This window comes from Odocoileus virginianus, chromosome 5 (genome assembly GCF_023699985.2).
Source record: "Odocoileus virginianus isolate 20LAN1187 ecotype Illinois chromosome 5, Ovbor_1.2, whole genome shotgun sequence".
Classification (NCBI taxonomy): Eukaryota; Metazoa; Chordata; class Mammalia; order Artiodactyla; family Cervidae; genus Odocoileus; species Odocoileus virginianus.
In genome coordinates this window covers 81,852,155-81,865,896 of record NC_069678.1, presented here as the reverse complement: position 1 = coordinate 81,865,896, position 13,742 = coordinate 81,852,155, and the positions used below count along the sequence as shown (strand labels likewise).

At 45.5% G+C, this 13,742-nt stretch overlaps 1 protein-coding gene across 4 annotated transcripts in view; it reads left to right on the top strand.

Annotated features, from left to right (window-relative positions):
- Nucleotides 1-13,742, top strand: part of ARMH1 (armadillo like helical domain containing 1) — a 60,662-nt gene that overhangs the window by 31,125 nt on the left and 15,795 nt on the right. For all 4 annotated transcript variants that reach the window (XM_020897466.2, XM_020897464.2, XM_070468270.1 and 1 more), the window contains exon 7: nt 1,162-1,246. In XM_020897466.2, coding sequence (XP_020753125.1) covers nt 1,162-1,246 — 85 coding nt within the window. The remainder of the gene's footprint in view (nt 1-1,161; nt 1,247-13,742) is intronic.

Genomic DNA, 13,742 nt, shown 5'->3' with positions numbered 1-13,742 from the left:
ATAAGATCACCCAGGTAGAGTGTACCAAGTAAGAAGAGAAGGAACACCACCAACACTTAAGAGATGAGCTCAGGAAGAAGACCAGTAAAACATCTGATTAGCATTATTATTTCCAGTTCCCGTGTTTTAAGTGCCTCCTTCACCGTACTTGGGGCTTTACTTACACTGTCTCTTTCAGTCTTCACAATGGCTGATGGAGGCAAGGACTATCATCCCCTCGATGGGTGATGGAGCCAAGCCTTAGGAGGATATTCAGTGACTTATTCAAGGCCGCACACGGAAGATATTTACTAAGTGACTATTAAATCCAGCTCTACCTCAAGACCTTATTCTCTCCATATACCACGCTGCCTCTTTGAAAAAGAACCAGAAGCTGTAAAAGGAGAACAGAAAAACACAGATTTGTGAAAATGAATGGAAAGGAGTTTCAAGAAGCAGGACATGATCAGCTGGCTCAAATACAGTAGAGAGATTGTGGGGGTACAACAGAAAGCTGGACCCAGCAGGAAAAGTTTCAGTGAATTGGGGGACTATCCAATGGCAGGAAAACAAAAATTATAAGCCACCTGTCAAAGGATGCATGGAGGATGGAGACATAGCTTCCCCTAGGAAGCTTAGGTGTAAAGAGGGAACGAGCAGTAGTGAGAAGAGACAAAGTTGAAGGACAGTTGCATTGAAGCTGGGTGAGTGTGAGGATGTTTAATGCCGAAGGACAGGAACCCAATGCACGGGCAGGGGTGGAAGATGCAGACAGGGCAGGGGGATGCCTAATTGGGTGAGGTCTTGCTGAAGAAGAGACTTAGGATCTTAGATGAGTTCCCTTCTCTTGGGCCTGTGCCCATCCGAGATAGCCAACTGGTGTCTGCACTTCTAGCAATGGCCAGCTAGCCTCCACCAAGTGCCTCCTGAGCCAGGTGGTCCAGTGGCAACCTTGGCAGATTCTCGGGAGATTTCTGGCTGCCCATCTCCACCCTCCTCTCCAGAAGAAATTAACCTCTTCAGTGTGGGGGCCAAGGCCCCGTGACTCACTGCTGCTCGCCTGACCCCCCACAACTCCCCATTCAGCCAGGCTGCCCAGCTGTTTGGAAGTCAGCTTTTCACTTTTCCCAGGTGGACTAGATGGAAAGAGTAACCACCTTGTCCCCCTGTCTGTCTTGCCAGTCAATCATCGGGACTACACACCCCAGCATCGTGGACTGCGTGCTGAAGGTGCTATGCACAATGCACTTGGAAGTCCAGTATGAAGGTAAGGGAGATGGCTGGGTCTGCTCCAGATGGCTGAAGGTGGCCATGAGAACTGGGTAGACTGGCTCTGAGATGTTTTCTCCTATTCACAAAGAGCCTTACTGAGTGTCTGAGACAGCCTCAGCAGACGGAAGGTGCTGACTTGGTACTGATGGACAAGTTATGCAGAAAAAAATGACAGTCACGTTCTGCACTAGGAATCAGCCACATGCTTTCACAGTTGTTAAAATCTTCCTGGGTCCAGGGCTGGCTCTGGTTCCCGGACTTTTGTGGCACATCCCTTCCAATAGAAATCACCCTGAGGACTGTTCTTCTAAGAAACTAGATTGAATAATGGTAGTATTAATAGGTTTTTATTTATTGGGGTCACCTATGCGCCAGCCACTTTCCATGCATCATTCCATTTAATTCTCAAAATAACCGCAGGAGTATAGATTCTGGCACATATTAGATATTCAAATGTTCAAATGAATGAATGGTGGGGGTTGGTATTTTTATGTTTTTCAAGCTAAAGCACTGAAGCACAGAGAGATGAAGGATGCTGTTACAAACATTTATACAGCTAACCAGATTCAAACCAGAGCTGTCTGACTCCAAAGCCTGTGCTTTTAAAATGTAGCACATGGCAGGTGTTTATAGGATATTATTTTTCTTCCCTGCTCCTATGATGGTTCAGAAAAGGGAGATTCTGTTTTCAACAGGAGAGATCAAAGAGGGATTCTCTGAGAAGGTGGTATCTGAGCCTTCAAAATGGGAGGGATTAGGGAAGGTAGAAAGAGGAGGAGAGCATTCTGGGAAGGAGCCTGGTGTAAAGGCCTAGACACAGGGAAGTATAAGATGTGTCTAGGGAATGGCAAGGAGGTCATTTGGTGGAGGTTTGGTAGAGGTCTCACTCCAGGAAGACCTAGGAAAGTAGGCCAGGACCAGATCGTGGAGTTCCTAGAATGCCAGATGGAATCGTGAACCAGTACTGCAGGGAGACTAGAGGCTGGAGGCCAGCTGGAAGGCCTTTGTTCAGACAGAAAAATGGACAGTGGACTGTGCTGATCTAACTGGGGAGAGAGGCCCCAGCAAGAGAGAGGAGGGACATGACTGGGAACCACCTAGGTGTGGAGAATAAAATGGCACATGAAGAGGGAATGGGCCCAGCCAAGGAGGCCAGGGCAGGGAGGCCTGCCAGACAGGAAGGGCTACCTGTGTCCAGGATGACAGGCTGAACCCCCAGGTGCAGGAAGCCTGGGGGGTGGGGCAGAAGGAGTAGACAGGCACTGGGGTTAAGGTATGCACGTGCGATCCTGGGGTTCACTCCCAGCCTAGATTATTTTTTCAGAAGCAGTGTTGAAATTGAATGTCTGTCTTATCTTGTCTTCAGCAGCACTATCGACTTTGTGTTTGTTTGACCCCTGCAGGGGTGCATGGACGCCTATGTTGATTAGCAGTGCCATGTTGGAATTGGTTCCAGCTGGAGCAGGGTCTCCTAGCTAGGGAGGAGTCACCGGCGAGGGAGTGGAGTGGTGGAGGCACCTAGGTCAAGGTCAGGCCCAGTAGAGAGTTGTAGCTGGCATTGGAGCAAAGGGGTGAGCTGGTGGTAGAATCATGTCAGGAGACTTAATCATACAACCAGGAGAAGACTAGATTGTCTGGCTCTGTGACCTCCCTCCCCTCGCCCCACCTCCACATGGCAAAGTGACCACTCCCACTTCCCAGCTTAAGCTTTCTTCAGAGGCCTTTCCTGACCTGTCTTCAACCCTGTCCAAATGTCAGCCTGCTTCTTTATTCCCACCTTGCACCCCCCTCACCTCCCTCCCGTGGAGCAGTTATCTCCAGAATATACCGCCCTTTACATAAACTGTGAACAGTTTTCTTGTAGCTCGTGTCGCTTGTTCCTAATACCCTCAACACAGTCCCCAGCGTAGGTTAGGTCCCGGGTACATGTCTGTTGAGTGGATGAGAGAGAGAGTCCTCCCATGCACACTGTATTAGTGAGCAGTTTCACGCCTGGGATGGGGTCTGATTCATCTCTTTCTCCAGCTCAGGGCCTGGCAAAAAAATGGTGGTACACACTGTAAGTTTGTTGAACAAATTTATGGAAAAAATGGCTTAGCTTCCTTTTTTCCAACAAAACCCTCCAGAGCTGAACTGGTGCAGCTTCTTCCCATATCGGACCCCATCTTGAGTCCCTCTGTTTTTATTACGTAACAACCTACTCTGTCAGAAGCCGCAGGGGCATGAAGCTCTGGACTGCCTTCTTGGTTTGATGTCTGCTGGTGTGATAACAGGGACACTGTACACCTCAAAATAATTTCAGATAAGCCAGACTCATAACAGGGTACAAGAAACGTCTGTTGAATGAAAGAATTACTCTTCCTTTTTTTTTTTTAAACCAGGCGCTTTCAAAATAGTCTTTGTGTCCCTGGGAATTCAGAGCATGCATGTGCATTGATTGTCCACTAGGGGGAACTCTTTCACAAGATGGGTGGAGCGGAAGTTAAGGGCAAGAATACAGTTCGCTGGAGGAGGGCATGGCAACCCACTCCAGTATTCTTGCCTGGAGAATCCTCATGGACAGAGGATCCTGGTGGGCTACAGTCCATGCGGTCGCAAAGAGTCCTACACGACTTAAGCGACTTAACAGGCAGGCATACAGTTTCCACAGCAACCCCGTCAAGGGCAGGGGCGGGAAGGTCTGACGGGCCTTAGATGGGGTCCTAACAGCCGTGACTGGATAGGACCAGAGATTAATTTCTCTGAGTTTGAGAACAGCAAATTGCAGGGCCAAGGTGGAGCACTTCCCACCACCAACCCCCGCCCCCCAGGATGACGGCAACATCAGGGGACACAGATGATATGGCTGAAGGGACTAAACTTTGCAAGGGTAGGGTTGGTTTGTTTAAAAAAAAAAAACAAGTATTGATTGAACATCTGTGGTGTGCCAAGTACTATGCCAAGCCCTGGGGGTTTGTTTGCCTTTGCTTGTATTGGAGGAGAAAAAGGAATAGTTTGGAAGGAGGAAGTCCGGAGGCTGTGCCCTCTAGCCTGCGTGCTGTGTGACGGATGGTGGAGGTAGGGGGAGGACGTCCTTCCCTGAGGAGGCGCCGGGGGAAGTGGACTCTCAGGGAGAGTCCCATTAAAACAGAAGGTTAAGAGGCTCAGAGGCCTGGTGACTCTCTCCCTTTGCCATGGGTGTCTGCGATGGAGGAGCCAGGAGATGACTTCACCTGCTTTTACACTGAGGAGCCCACCTTCCCACCTCCAAGCCTACCAACCTGCCTGGCAGCTCACCCACCTTCTCTTTCTCTTTCCCATTACAGCGGAGTGTCCCTGCTCCCGTCACAGGAACCCCTTCTACTTCTGCTTGTTCTCTGAAGCACATTCTCTCAGACTTCTCTTCTGAAGCTGCCCCCTCCCTTTTTCTCTGGCAGTTCATCTCCGTTCACACGGACATGCTCTGTAGATGGCAATTATTCCTCAATAAAGCTGATAAAATTTTAACATATTTTTAAAAATAGGCTGTATATCACCCATCTTCAAAATGAGTCCCTCCTTGCTAACCTATGGATTAAACAATATGTAAAAGACATAACCCCCCCCAAAGAAAGATTAATTTATCCTATTTAGGAATGCACAGTTCTAAGTTCCTTGACTTCAAGGTCCCTTCTAGCTCCATTTTTCCATTTTCTTCCTACGTGATCTCACAGCTCCTTTTGACCCAATGGTCAAAAAACAACTCACTCTCTTCTCTCAGCTTCTGTGATATAACTTTGAGTTTTCCTCCTGCAGTCTGGTTTCACCGAGTCTCCTTTGCTGGTTTTTTCTATTTCTCTTACTAGACTGTTGGGTCAGCCCACATCCCACCTCTTTAGATGAGATCGGGCGCGTTCAGGGTGGTATGGCCGTAGACTGTCCCACCTCTTTAGCAACACCTTCTCCCTGTGGGATTTTGCCTGTTGTTGTTCAGTCTCTAGGTCATGTCTTACTCTTTGCGACCCCATGGACTGCAGCATGCCAGGCTTCCCTGTCCTGCACTATCTCCCAGAGTTTGCTCAAACTCATGTTCATTGAGTCAATGGTGCCATCCAACCATCTCATCCTCTGATGCCCCCTTCTCCTCCCCAGTCTTTCCCAGCATCAAGTTCTTTTCCAATGAGTCGGGTCTTCACATCAGGTGGCCAAAATATTAGAGCTTCAGCTTCAGCATCAGTCCTGCCAATGAATATTCAGGGTTGATTTCCATTAGGATTGACTGGTTTGATCCCCTTGCCATCCGAGGGACTCTCAAGAGTCTTCTCCAGCACAACAGTTTGAAAGTATCAATTCTTTGGCACTCAGCCTTCTTTATGGTCCAACTCTCACACTCATACATGACTACTGGAAAAACCTAGCTTTGACTAGGTGGACCTTTGTCAGCAAAGTGATTTTGTCTAGTCCCATGGCTTTACACACCACATGTATATGTTATGTATTCAGCTACCAAGTCTGTACCTCTGGCCTTGATCTCTCCCCTGAAATCTCTGTGAATGTCTAATAACATCTGACAAGATTAGCCAAAACAAAACTCTTGATTTTTGTTGTAGGAGAATGAGAGAATGATCATATCCTAGGTCTCTGGAGAATCCCTGGGACAGGCCACCAAATGAGAGTCCTTGGCTTCTCCCAGGAAAGAATTCAAGAGTGAGTCAAAGTAAAGTGAAAGCAGAGATTTGAATTCCATAGGCAGAATATAGTCAGACTCAGAATGTTGGAGCCTCCCTGGGTGCAGGAGGGGTTAGTTTTTATGGGCTGGGTCATTTCATAGGCTGTTAAGTGGGAGGATTATTTATTTGGGGGAAGGAGTGAGGATTTCTAGCAATTGGGCCACCACCCATTTTTTGACCTTTTAGGGTCAGCCTGTCATGGGGCCTGTGGGTGTATTATTTAGCATATGCTAATGTATTACAATGAGTGTATAATGAAGCTCAAAGTCTATTGGAAGTTGAATCTTTTACCATCTTGGGCCTGGTAGGATCTAACCAGTTTTTGTCGTATCCTGTTTTTCTCAACACCCATGTCATACTTTAAAAGTTATGCCCTGCCCCCTTCCCTCCTGTCTCATTTTCTTCTCCAAACTTGTTCTTTCTCCTATTTTCAGTAAAAGGTACCACCACCAACCCAATTGCTCAAGGAAAATTATAGGACTGACACCAAATGACTGCCTTTCTCTCACCTCCCACCCATTCCATCCTTGTCAAGTCCTCAAGGCTGTACCTCCACTTATCTTCTTTGTTTCCACAGTGATCACCTAGGCTAACCCACCATCCTGTTAATAGCTTATGGTGAATGGTGTCAGATTCGTGATCACCAAAGAAGATTTCTCTTCAGGACCAGGGACCAGGCTTGATCACTCAAGAGGTTTTGTGTAGTAGAGTTTATGAGAAAGGCACAGACAAAGCTTCTGACATAAATATCAGAAGGGGGATGGAAAGTGCCCCAATCCCTAGTCTAAACAAGCGAATTATATACTTTTTAATTGGTTATTACAATAAATCAAAAGAATGTCTCGAGGTTGTAAAGATCATACTAGACCCACTCCCAGAATATACATTTTAAGATAACAGGATTAGTCAGAAGGGCTTCAGAAGGGAGAAACACGTCCTCAAGCAGGATACATTATTGTTATATAATCCTTACTAAGGAATGTAGGAAAAAAAGGTTTGTCCTTTAGTCCTCCTTGAGAATTCCAGATCCCTTCTCCTCCTCAGGGGCCCTGGAATTCTTCTCAACCTGCCTAGGATTTGACTCTCTCATTCCCCACTTTTCTTTTAGGAGAATTATGTTGCCAAGGGAAAGGAGCGTCATTTTTGTTCCATAACTACTTCCTTCCATCCCTAAATTGTTGAGGCAACATATTCTCCTAACACTCATATTGAGAATCTCTGATTCAGGGGCCCCAAGTAAGAGTTGGAGGTGCCTGTGGCACTCATAGGAGCCTGGACAACCATTTGTAACTTAAAAGCTTTCAGACAGTTAGAAACAAACCCTGTTTTACAGTTATAGATATAAGGCAAAATAGTCATTAAACCGAGTTAAAACCTAATCAAAATTAAAAGTTACTTTATGTCCATAGTTAAGGAACCAGTCCCTCTTAGAATTGTTAGATGTCATCAGATCAAGAAGAGGCATCACATATGATTGTTGTTGGTGAAGGGATTCGCAAAGTTGAAGGAAGTTCTTTCCTTGAAATGGAGAAACCCACCACAGAAAGCCTTCCACTGATGAAGAAGGGAGTGCTCCACACACCCAGCAGTTAGACTGTTAGATTGTGGAATGCAGCATAGGAGTGAGCCCTGGACAGGAAGGCATTGTCTTGAGGATAAAAAGGCAGACCCAGGATTTTTGAAGTCCGTAGAAGCAGGCTCACATAGATTATCAGGCCCATCTGAAAAGTACAAAGCCAGAGCATAGCAAGTAACGACATAAAATGACATCACTGAGTTCTGGCCAGGGTGCCATCTCTTAACTCGAGTGTGATGTACCCACGAATCAATTCCTGGCACTTTGACTGCTGTGGGAAAAGAAAGAATAACCTGATAAGGGCCTTCCCAGAGGGGCTCGAGGGATTGGCCCCCAGATCCCAGTGTTTTTATCAGGACCCCAGTTCCTGGCTCAAAGAGAGGCTTGCTTGATTCAGAGGCTGGGTCAGGAGTCACCTCCCAGAGTTCCATTAATGCCTGTTGAAAAGCTGAGAGCTGAGTTACATAATTAGCTAATTCCAAGGCTTTGGGGTCTATAACAATGTCTGTGCATAAGAAGGGTCTTCCATAAATACATTCAAAGGGGGACAGTTCCTCCTTTTGGGGGGCAATTCAAGCCCTCATTAAAGCTAAGGGTAGAACTTTAAGCCAATTGTCCTGCATCTCTTGAGTTAATTTGCACAGATGTCTCTTAATAATGTCATTAGCTTTTTCAACCTTTCCTGAGGATTGGGGTCTCCAGGAACAGTGTAAGTAATATTCTATTCCTAGAGCTTTTGACACCCCCTGAGTTACAGCAGCTTTAAAGGCAGAGCCACTGTCACTCTGAAGGCTCTGTGGCAGCCCAAACCTGGGAATAATTTCATGGATTAAAATTCTTATAACCTCCTTAGCCTGTTCACTATGACAGGGAAAAGCCTCAATCCATCCAGTAAGCAAGAACCCATCCAAACTTGTAAGCAAGAATATCCATTTGGTTTTGGCATATGAGTAAAACCAATTTCCCAATCCTCTCCAGGATATTTTCCACTTTGTTGTAACCCAGATTTTGCTAGCTTTTCAGTCTTTGAGTTATTTTTCTGACAAACCTCACATCTTTTGATAATGTTCTTTAAAGTTTTCATTACACTTTACCTTCAAACAAATGAGAAGCCATCTGGTAAGTACTCTCAACACCTAAATGAAAACTCTGGTGTAAACCCTTAAGAATTTTCCATTGAGCATTTTCAGGAATTATTAATCATCCATCCTCAGACTGTAACCATCCTTTATCGGTAATCTTTGCTCCTCTTTTCTCATATCTTTTTCATTCTTCCTTAGTATATTGTGGTTTTTCCTGTTCCACAGGACCTGCTCAGATCAAAGGCATCTGCAGTGAAGGGGCTTCATAAAGCACCGCCTCTCTGGCTTGACAGTCAGTCAGCTGATTACCTCAGGCTACTTTACTCCCTGCTGTGCCCTTTGCAACGCATAACAGCTACTTCTTTAGAACAATATATACAGTTAAAAGTCTCTCAATCTCTCTAAAATGCTTAATAGGCTTTCCTGTTGCACTTTTAAACTGTCTTTCTTTCCATATTGCACCATGAGTATATAAAGTCAAATAAGCATACTTAGAATCAGTGTAGGTATTTACTTGCTGCCCTTTGCTTAACTCTAGAGCTCAGGTCAGAGCCACAAGCTCCGCTGACTGAGCACTCATTCCCTGGGGGAGAGTTTGCTTCTAGAACCTGTTCAGCCATCACCATGGCATAACCTGCTTTACGCTTCCCATCCCGAACAAAAGAACTGCCATCTGTAAATATTTCCATGTCAGGATTGTCTAATGGGATATCCATTAGATCCTCCTGAGCTGCATAGTTTAAAGTTAGGAATTGGGAACAATCGTGATCCGGTGTTTCATTTTCCTTCTCAGGAAGGAAAGTGGCAGGATTTAAGTTTCCACAAACTTTAAGCTTAGTTATTGGTCCTTTTAATGACAATGACTAGATATTTAAGAAGCCTACGGTCTGTCATCCAAGTATTAACCTTAGAGTTTAAGATTCCACTCACATCATGAGAAGTCAGCACAGTAAGATCTCACCCATTGATTACTTTGAGAGCTTCAAGTGTTAATAAAGCAGTTGCCGCGATTATACTTAGTGTGGCCACCTGGCTGACACTACATCTAATCCTCTGCTCAGATACGCTGTAGGTTGCTGGTGAGGCCCTGGGGTTGTTTGGAACTCTGCTTGGGCAGTTTGAATCTCAGTTTGGGTTTTTACTGAGACCAAGGCAGCCCTTCCTGGAGGTGTTCCCTGATTTTCAGTTTGTTTAGCTTGGAGCCCCGGGTATGAGGACAAAGTAGGGAGCTGAAGGTTTCATATCCAAATCTATACCCTCAGGACATAAGTCTGGCATGTCTCACAGAGAGAAAAAGGGTAACATATATGCTACTTCTACCCATTTCCCTTGTTTTCTACAGAACCGATCTAATTATAAAACTGTACTATAGTTAAGAGACCCTCCAACCAGCCACTATTCACCATCCTCCAATGGATACCATGGCCATTCAGTATCACAGAAGACCAGGCATGTCTTTTTTAAACTCTGGGGATCAAACGTCCCAGTTTTTCAAGATACAGTTCAAAGGAGTGAGGCTGGAATTGTTAGCTCCCATCTGTAAGAGAGAAAAAACAATGACGAGTGCATCTTTCTACTGGAGGTATCCCTCCCTGCTCTAGATGGGGGCATAGACAGACTTTACACCGAGGCTTTCTGTCCCTGCCGGACTCTGTCTGTCCCTTATGGACACAGGCACCGGACTCGTCCCTCCCGGCTCTACCACCGAGGCGGGGCGGAGATGCCCCAGGGGTAGACCTGATGGCATCTCAGACTAACGTCCAGTTCCTCACCATTAAAACCTTGCTTGCCTCTGTTGCCACCCGGGGTGCAATCAGAGTAACCTTCCAGAATGCCTCCCAAGCTAAGGCTGCTAGGAGGAACATTCATCTCCTGAGTGCCTGTGCATGACCCTGAGCATATTGCTGACCACAATAAAACCGGTACAAACACAAAACCAATGTGTTCCTTCCGAGCGTCACCACACCTGTATGAGTGATAGCAGAAGGGATGGTGAAGGGCTGGCCAGTGAGGAAAAAGTTATTTTTGTCCTCGAGTTATTAGGGTCAGTCCTTCCCATTCATTCCCACAGATTCCACAGAAAGAGTATCTGAGGAGTTGGGACGAAAGTCACCGGAGAGCCTCCCCTGGCCCACTAAGAGCCAGTGCTTCCAAAGGAAGAAGCCCATTGCACTTCCAGTCTGACCAGATCCCGCAGTTCCCAATCTGTGTCCTCAAAAACCTCATGGTCACCAGCAGTGCTTCTATCCGCACAGATCGGAGGCACAGCCATAACAAAGACTCACTCAGGCATGGGGCCAGGTCGCTGGCCCCTGAGGCAGGCGTCCAAGAGAGTGACCTCTAGCCTGAGAGACGTTCCTGGAGCTGGAGCTCTGCCTCACTCCCAAATGTGCTCTTGTAATTTTTGGCTCCTAGCAAGGCTAGGTGCTTCCACACATGGGGTCTAGGTAAAAGTACATAGTAACGGCATGGATCACAAGTCCCTTGAAAATCTATCATCCGACAGATTAGGTTAGCAGTTCTAATTCCCCAAGCAATTACAAAATGGTCAAAGAGACCAGGAAGAGGTAACAGAGAAAGGAAAGTTCGGTCCACACACTTCACCCATTTCTGGCCATTCTCCTCACAGTGACCTTGGGTGTCTCTTGGTGTTGGCAGGTCGGATTAATTCCCCAACAGGGTTTCCCCTTTCTGGGGCTGCCTTCAGTCATTACGAGGCACCACAAAACCGCAGAGCAGGGTTCATCACTTGCTTCACAGAGGGCGTGTCATTCATTCACCCAAGCACACTGCAGAGTTAGTAAAGTAAAGCGGAAAACATGTATACTGAGAAAGCAGAGAGTCTAGAGCTCTGAGTGTTCTTACCTGGTTCTGAAGATCCCGGATGAGCACCCAAGATGATAGCTTACGGTGAACGGTGTCAGATTTGTGATCTCCAATGAAGAAGATTTCACTTCAGGACCAGGGACCAGGATTGATCACTCAAAAGCTTTTGTGTATCAGAGTTTTATTAAAGTGAGAAAGGGGCAGACAAAGCTTCTGACAGAGACATCAGAAGGGGATGGAGAGTGCCCCAATCCCAAGTCTTAGCAAGGGAATTATATACTTTTTAATTGATTATTACAATAAATCAAAAGAATGTCTCAAGATTGTAAAGATCGTACTAGACCCACTCCCAGAATATACACTTTAAGATAAAATGTTTAGTCAGAAGGGTTTCAGGAAAGACAAACGTGTCCTCAAGCAGGATACATTATTGTTATATAATCCTTACTAAGGAATGTAGAAAAAACATTTGTCCTTTCCTCCTCCTTGAGAATTCCAGACTCCTTTCTCCTCCTCGGGGACCCCGGACTTCTCAACCTGCCTAAGAATTGGCTCTCTCAATTCAGTTCAGTTCAGTTGCTCAGTCATGTCCAACTCTTTGCAACCCCATGGACTGCAGCATACCAGGCTTCCCTGTCCATCACCAACTGCCAGAGTTTACTCAAACTCTTGTCCATTGAGTCGGTGATGCCATCCAACCATCTCATCCTCTGTTGTCCCCTTCTCCCACCTTCAATCTTTCCAAGCATCAGGGTCTTTTCCAATGAGTCAGTTCTTCCCATCAGGTGGCCAAAGTTTTGGAGTTTCAGCTACAGCATCAGTCCTTCCAATGAATATTCAGAACTGATTTCCTTTAGGATGGACTGGTTGGATCTCCTTGCAGTCCAAGGGAGTCTTCTCCAACATCACAGTTCAAAAGCATCAATTCTTCGGCACTCAGCTTTCTTTGTAGTCCAATTCTCACATCTACACATGACTACTGGAAAAACCGTAGCTTTGACTAGATGGACCTTTGTTGGCAAAGTAATGTCTTGCTTTTTAATGCTGTCTAGGTTGGTCATAACTTTTCTTCCAATGAGCAAGCATCTTTTAACTTCATGGCTGCAGTCACCATCTGCAGTGATTTTGGAGCCCCCCAAAATAAAGTCTCTCACTGTTTCCTTTGTTTCCCCATCCATTTGCCATGAAGCAATGGGACCAGATGCCATGATCTTAGTTTTCTGAATGTTGACTTTTAAGCCAACTTTTCACTCTTCTCTTTCACTTTCATCGAGAGACTCTTTAGTTCTTCTTCACTTTCTGCCATAATGGTGGTGTCATCTGCATATCTGAGGTTATTGATATTTCTCCCGGCAATCTTGATTCCAGCTTGTGATTCATCCAGCCCAGTGTTTCTCATGATGTACTCTGCATGTAAGTTAAATAAGTAGAGTGACAATATACAGCCTTAACATACTCCTTTCCCGATTTGGAACCAGTCTGTTGTTCCTTGTCCAGTTCTAACTGTTGCTTCCTGACCTGCATACAGATTTCTCAAGAGCCAGGTAAGATGGTCTGGTATTCCCATCTCTTTAAGGATTTCCAGTTTGTTTTGATCCACACAGTCAAAGACTTTGGTCAATAGAGCAGAAATAGATGTTTTCTGGAACTCTCTTGCTTTTTTGATAATCCAGTAGATGTTGAAAAATTGATCTCTGGTTCCTCTGCCTTTTCTAAAACCAGCTTGAACATCTGGAAGTTCATTGTTCATGTACTGTTGAAGCCTGGCTTGGAGAATTTTGAGCATTACTATCCTAGCGTGTGAGATGAATGCAATTGTGCAATAGTTTGAACATTCTTTGCCATTGCCTTTCTTTGGGATTGGAATGAAAACTGACCTTTTCCAGTCCTGTGGCCACTGCTGAGTTTTCCAAATTTGCTGGCATATTGAGTGCAACACTTTCACAGCATCATCTTTAGGATTTGAAATAGCTCAACTGGAATTCCATCACATCCACTAGCTTTGTTCATAGTGATGCTTTCTAAGGCCCACTTGACTTCACATTCCAGGATGCCTGACTCTAGGTGGGTGATCACATCATCATGATTATCTGGGTCATGAAGACCTTTTTTGTACAGTTCTCCTGTGTATTCTTGCCACCTCTTCTTAATATCCTCTGCTTCTGTTAGGTCCATACCATTTCTGTCCTTTATTGTGCCCATCTTTGCATGAAATGTTCTCTTCATATCTCTAATTTTCTTGAAGAGATCTCTAGTCTTTCCCATTCTATTGTTTTCCTCTATTTCTTTGCAATGATCACTGAAGAAGTCTTTCTTATC